At 39.6% G+C, this 6,394-nt stretch overlaps 1 protein-coding gene across 2 annotated transcripts in view; it reads left to right on the top strand.

Moving 5' to 3' along the window:
* Positions 1–40: 40 nt before the first annotated feature.
* The window catches only part of CRIM1 (cysteine rich transmembrane BMP regulator 1 (chordin-like)), a 204,026-nt gene continuing 197,672 nt past the window's right edge, over positions 41–6,394 (top strand). For both annotated transcript variants that reach the window (XM_015423500.1, XM_015423434.1), the window contains exon 1: positions 41–433. In XM_015423500.1, coding sequence (XP_015278986.1) covers positions 82–433 — 352 coding nt within the window. In that variant the 5' untranslated portion in view covers positions 41–81. The remainder of the gene's footprint in view (positions 434–6,394) is intronic.

Raw genomic sequence — 6,394 nt, 5'->3', positions numbered from 1 at the left:
CGCCGCCGGGACTGGGCTGGTCCGGTGCGGGACCCGGAGACTCCGTGTGGATCCGCGGGGGCTTCTCCGGCCCTGGCCGGGATGTACCTGGCAACGCTGTCGGCGGGGCGGAGGCGCCGGGGCAGCGGCGGCGACTGGCACCTGGCGGCGGGGCGGCTCCTGTTCCTGGCGCTGCTGCTCTTGGGGGAGTCCGGGACGCGGGCGTTCGTCTGCCTGCCGTGCGACGAGTCCAGGTGCGAGGAGCCCAAGAACTGCCCCGGCGGCGTCGTCCTGGACATCTGCGGCTGCTGCTTCATGTGTGCCCGGCAACGCAACGAGAGTTGTGGGGGCTTCTTTGGGCTCCACGGAGCCTGCGACAAGGGGCTGCGCTGCGTGATCCGACCCCCGCTCAACGGAGACTCCCTCACCGAATACGAAGCGGGCGTCTGTGAAGGTAAACGCGGAGGATCGCTCTCTCTCCCTCCCCCCCCCCCACCCCGGTGCAAATAGCCACGCCGCCCCACCTCCTTTCGGGGGAGCGTCGAAACAGCGCGTGTCGTGCCGTGGGGCTGGGAGTGCTAAGAAAAGGGGTGGGGTGCTTGTGTGGACCACAGTGTCTTCCCCCAGTTTTACTTCTTCCTCCACCCCGAAAAGGCCGAGTAAGACGGTTTGCGGTGCTTTGGGGTTTCCCTTTTCCCTTCTCTACTACTCCATTTTCAGTAGACTCTTGGTGTTCAGTGCTGTGAGTACCTTGAAAGGTGGCAGTTCAGTTCCAAGGAAAGGGAGGAGGCTGGCCAGTGTGGCGTATCTTTTCTTTTTCTCCTTGTTGATGTGGTTGTATGATATGCGTCTTCTCTCTCTCTCCCCCCCCGGTTATTTTCCATTTTGGGCTGCATCGAATACACGTCAACTGACCGCTTCTTTATACACCCCCCTCCCATTCGTTTCTGGAGTTGTACGTTTCTACTGCCGGTATTGGAGCTATTCCTCCTTAAAAGGTGGATGGATATTTTTAGTACTCATTTTTTCCTTTAAAAATGCTCTTTGCTTATTGTTCCCACCACTTTTAAGCTCTGTATAGGTCTTGCAATGGGCAGCAAAAATACAAACTCGCTTTTTGCTTCTCTGTGAAAGAAATGGGTCAATGTGTGTTTAATGTAAACATCTGGTACTAACCCTTCAGTTTACTGTTTCCTTTGACATTGTTGTCTGTTTCGCTACTTGGTTTTTACAGCCTAATCCTAATAATGTTGACTTGAAAGTGAGTATTACTGACTGTAGTGAGACTTGCTTCCGAATAGGTGCTCTTAATTTTATAATTTTATCATGTAATAGATTTCTGTCTACATTTGCAAGTAAATATCTAGTGATGCTCTGTCCAGCCTTTTTTGCAGTTTTGGTAGCTTAGCCTATCACTATTGCATCATTTTCTTTAGTGACACATTTCTCAGAATGTTGCAGATACCTTGACAGCATAGATCTCCATAGTAAATTATACTGTATTGATCAGCAAATAATGGTATTGCAAAAGTTGTTTAAGATTATCTTAATTGGTAGCCTTTCATCTTTTGAATTGCGATAGCCCCAGTCAGGAACCCATGTTGCTGATTTTGGAATTGTTAAAGAAACAAAGAGTGACTGACTTGTTGTTATGCTTATTCCCATCACTTTTTACCAGCATGGAGAGAAGATGGATCCTTCATTTTCATGCAAAAAAGGAGGAAAAGTCCATTCATATTTTTATCACCTTCAGTTTGCCTTCTAATAGGTGGTGTCTTGTAAGTGGAAATATAGACAGTAGCCAAGCGAAATATTTGCAAATGTGTCATGTGAGAGTTCAGAGTGTCTCTGTTACTATCTATTAACCTAGTGGGAAAGCTTAAGGAAGAATATGGTTCTATTGTAGATGAGAATCTGCATGGAAAATCCCCCCCATTGCCCATTTGCAGAAAGTATGTTTTTTCTTGTTGATCCGCTAGAGGGCCGCAGAGAGTTTAGAAATTCCTTTGAGAAGGCGGAGACAGTCATCCAAAAAAACTATCAAAAGTACCCCATATCTCTTTCCTCTGTTCCTTAAAAATGACATACCTAAACATTACCTTATGATATATTAGCCTGTTAGTTAACTCCTTAATTTGATGGAAGTAAGACCGACTTCTGTATTTAAACTCAGGTGTGCTTTTCTCCCTTCTCTTTTTTTGCTCAGTTTGGCATGATAGATTGTCATAGGTTTGTCTCGTTTCTAGTATGATGCTGATAATGCCAGTTAGCTTTTTTCTTGGAGTGATTAACTTCTTAATGCCTTGTGCAAGTCAAGTTTGTGAAAGGTGTGAGCATATTGGATGAATAAACAGCTTAAGAAATTTCTGTTGTGGAACAAGTTGAACTCTCCATTTTGTTATGATTTGTTTTAAGCAATTCTGGAAATTTTAGGTCAGTTATAATTCTTTAGAAGTGATGTCACCTGTATGGAACTAAACTTCAGTTAGAAGTAAATTTGGCATACCCTGCTAAAAATAGAGAATCTTCTGTATTCTGGAGTCTTGACAGTATCGCTAGTTGTCCCTTCCCTAACTATCATGCAGACATAATACAAGGGAATTAACTAGCTGATATTTTTACTGTTATCTCTCACACAGTAGTAACCAGCTGAATGAGTACTTAATAGCTGACTTTGAATTTCTAAGAAGTTCACTTCTTTTTATTTAACCTTTCAGGTAAGAGTAACATATAAAAACCTCTTAATGGGTTGCTGATACTAGAGGTAGAGTTTACATCACACATTTCTTGCCATCTGTTATTAAAACTGTAACTTGTAGGCGAAACCTTTGCAACATAAATTGTTAATATAGCTTTTGGAGAATATGCTATATATTTTTTCAAATCTCTCTTTTAAAGTCACTTTCCTCCAGTACAATTTTTATACTGAAATGACCCCTGCTGGTCACAGTGAAGAACTTACTTTGAAGTTATCTAAGGTTCATGGGTTAAAAGAATTGAAATGATGGTGAAAATTGTTTCCCATGTCCAATGAATATTAAAATGGATTATATTTAAAATGGGAACTGAGATGTGTGATTCTTTAGAAGTGATGTATCACTAAGGAAATTGCCTTAGATGACTTTTTTCACATTTCTATGCCTACTGAAAAATACTGCCTACAAGTATTTTTCTGATTTTTTTGCCACTTTAAAACCAATTAAAAGAAGCACTTATTTCATGACTCTGCTCTGTTTTCTGTTTATTTGTCACTGTGTCCTTTTGGTAAGGAAAGTGCTGATAGTTATTAAATCTGAGCTATGTACTCTTCAGTGTTTTTCTGTGTTCAGCCTTCATAGATGTGATAAGTTGTACTAATGTGATGAGGATCATATAAAATAGCATTCTTTTAAAGGAAGAGACAATATGATAGCTTGTTATGGAACAAGAGTTTCCATTAATGCTTCATTCGCTTATGAGTTCTAATGTCTTAGAAGGAATGGGACTTTGTGATTGTCTGGATTTCACCATATTTACAGTTCGCACCCAAGATTGTAACACTATAACTTTCCACAGTCAAGGAAATGTATTGGCCTCCAGTTTAATGCATGTGCGCTGGTGAAATTCAGGGATTTGTATTAGTCCAGCTATTGCCCTATACCATAACTGCATTGAATATTGAATGCAGCTATAATTGAACAGGTGTTTTCTCACTCTTATTGTAGATCAAGCACAATAAAAACTTTTACTGGTTAGCTAGTATCTAATACACTTATGAGATCTATTTTGTGTTTGTCATGGAAACAACTATGTATAAGTTGTGAGAGAAGAGGTTTTGAATCTAAGTATACGCAGTGACAGCAATGATATGCCAATAGAAATAAAGTCAGCATCACTGTAACTATTCCATTAATAGGGGAGAATTGTGATGCTTCAAATGGTTATCTGAAAGGGAGAAGAAATTCAGAGTTTTGATTGTGTGTGTCATGTCTTGCATATACTTGAAAGTTATGAAAGAAGATACATAGTTGAAAGGGGAGAAAATGAAACACAGAACCAGTGATGTTCTACATGGCATAAGAAGTGAAGAGGGTTTTCTAAATCAGGTGTTAGTGGGAATAGTGTGACAGTGCTTCAGAACTTTAATGAAGCTGTTTTTAATATGAGAATTTAAATGTGTAGACTGATAGAAAGCCTTTATTATATTAAAACAGAACTGCTTGGACAGCTTTTTAAGAATTGGAGGGGGAATTAGCTGCTAAATGAACAATATTAATTGCTCTTTAAGGTGCAGAATCAGGCTCAGTTGCCTACTGAAGAAATGACATTTCCCTATTTGCCATCTTCACCCTGGAAATTAATCATCTAACAGATGTCAGCAGTCACTTTTGTTGTTGAAGATGTATTTGTCCAGAAACAGCTTGCTGGCTTCTCTTAGCTGTGTAGATATTCTGTGTCACGGAGGCAGTCCTGAACATTTCTGTAACAGTGCTAGTCAGGATACTTGATATTGTTTTGAAACGTGGATGTGTTGTTGTGAAACATGAGCATTATAGCAATATATGCAAAATCAATTTTTCTTACAAAAATTACATGTAAGTAATCTTGTTGGTTTTCGAATGCAGTATGTGCACAGGTGAACATTGCACTTTTCCAATTATTTGTGATCAGTTTAGAACATATTTTATATAATTCATAATCAGGCTATTTTTTCCTGAAATTTAATGTAAAATCATGCTCATGTCTAGAGCTTCTTCAGCATCTTTCTCTTTACTTCACCATAATGGTTGAGTTGCTTTAAGTGCAAGTTTCCTAATGTTTGCATGGCATGGTTCCTTAGATTTTTATACATGTCTGAACTTCCAACTATTGTGGTGATGATTTGAATGCATATAAACAATTATACTACTTCTTGTGAGAGCATAGGTACACTACAAACCTACTGCATTTTGATACTACTATAATGTTGCTTTCTCCAGCCAGTCCTGGTAGTTGCCATTTGGTATGGTGCTGAAAATTCTGTTCGGAATCATAGTTTCCAAGAAACCTAAACTATCCTATTTAAAATTGCCTTAAGTTTGCAGTGCATATATGCTCTTAGATTTTTGGTGTTGCACTTGCTTTTCTTGTTGAACTTCAAAGTTGTATTTGCATGCAGCAACTTTGTCATACTTACGTTGATTTCTAAAAATTACTTTTGATTTAAAAAACTGGATTCTGAACATCATTAAACATTTTATAACTTGGAACACAGTGTGATGCTGCTGCTGATACTGCTATTCTTGTGGAAAACCATAGAAAGAGCAAAATTTAAAACAGCTGGCAGTATAATATGGCAGTCTGTTCAGGCAAATCTATTTGCTGTGAAATACGTCTGGTTTAAGCTTCTGTATGATTCTGTAGTATACAAGTGGATTGCGAGTTTAGATTTAATTTTTTTAACTAGTGGAATTATCTGATTGGAATCTCTGGAGGAACTTGTGCTTAACTCTCATGGTACTTGAACAAGATTTCAGCACACAAAGTAAACATAGTGTTCAGCAACTGTTTCCATTAAAAATCTAATATTGGCAGGGCTCTTTTTGTAGAAAAAGCCCAGCAGGAGCTCATTAGCATATTAGGACACAACCCTAACAGTGCGTCTCATTAGCATATTAGACCACACCCCCATGTTACCAGAAGTGTGGTCATCTAGCCACAAGGAGGCCAAATCAAAATTTTGGGAGGCTCCATGCCACGTATCCTACAAAGGATGCAGATCATTCTGCACTGGTGTTAATGCTGACACAAAAGTGATACTTCCTGGGCAATTCTGAAACACCTTCTGCTGCATGCAAGTGGGTGTCAGATAAGATGCCAGTGGGCATCACACTGGGGAATCACAGTGATAGACTGTAAAGGCGATAAACAAATCTGATTGTTCTTAATGTATTCATTGGCTGTATCTCTGTGGGTTTATTTGCATATTTCAGAAATACTCAAGGCATTATTTGCTGGCAATAAAGAAAGATGTGATATCAAGGCAAACTGGATCTCCTAGAAAAACAAAGAGTTGCAGCTTTGTTCTACATATGCAAACAGCATTTTCTCCAATTCTGATTCCAAATGCCAAAATTCAAACCACCTATGTTATCATTAACAACTGCAGCAACACTTAGCATTTAAGTTTCAAAGTACTTCACTGGTAATAATTTTGTAAGGGATATTGTGTTTACTTCCCTGTACAGATGGAAGGATCACAAGTGAGAAATTATGGGCTGCTTAAACTCACCAGATGAATTTTTTTAAAAACAGGTAGCCACATCGGTGCGTGACAAAATCCATGCAATAGCTTTTATTAGGTGAATAAAGGTGATTTGGGTACAAAACTCAGGTGCGACTGAAGGTCCTAATTCACAGTAGCCACTGAACCAACCCAAGCCTTTTAGCTGCTTTT

The sequence above is a fragment of the Gekko japonicus genome, unplaced genomic scaffold (assembly GCF_001447785.1).
Source record: "Gekko japonicus isolate JY-2015 unplaced genomic scaffold, Gekko_japonicus_V1.1 scaffold574, whole genome shotgun sequence".
Lineage (NCBI taxonomy): Eukaryota > Metazoa > Chordata > Lepidosauria > Squamata > Gekkonidae > Gekko > Gekko japonicus.
Note: the sequence above shows the minus strand (reverse complement) of the source record. Positions and strands in the feature narration are given on the sequence as shown.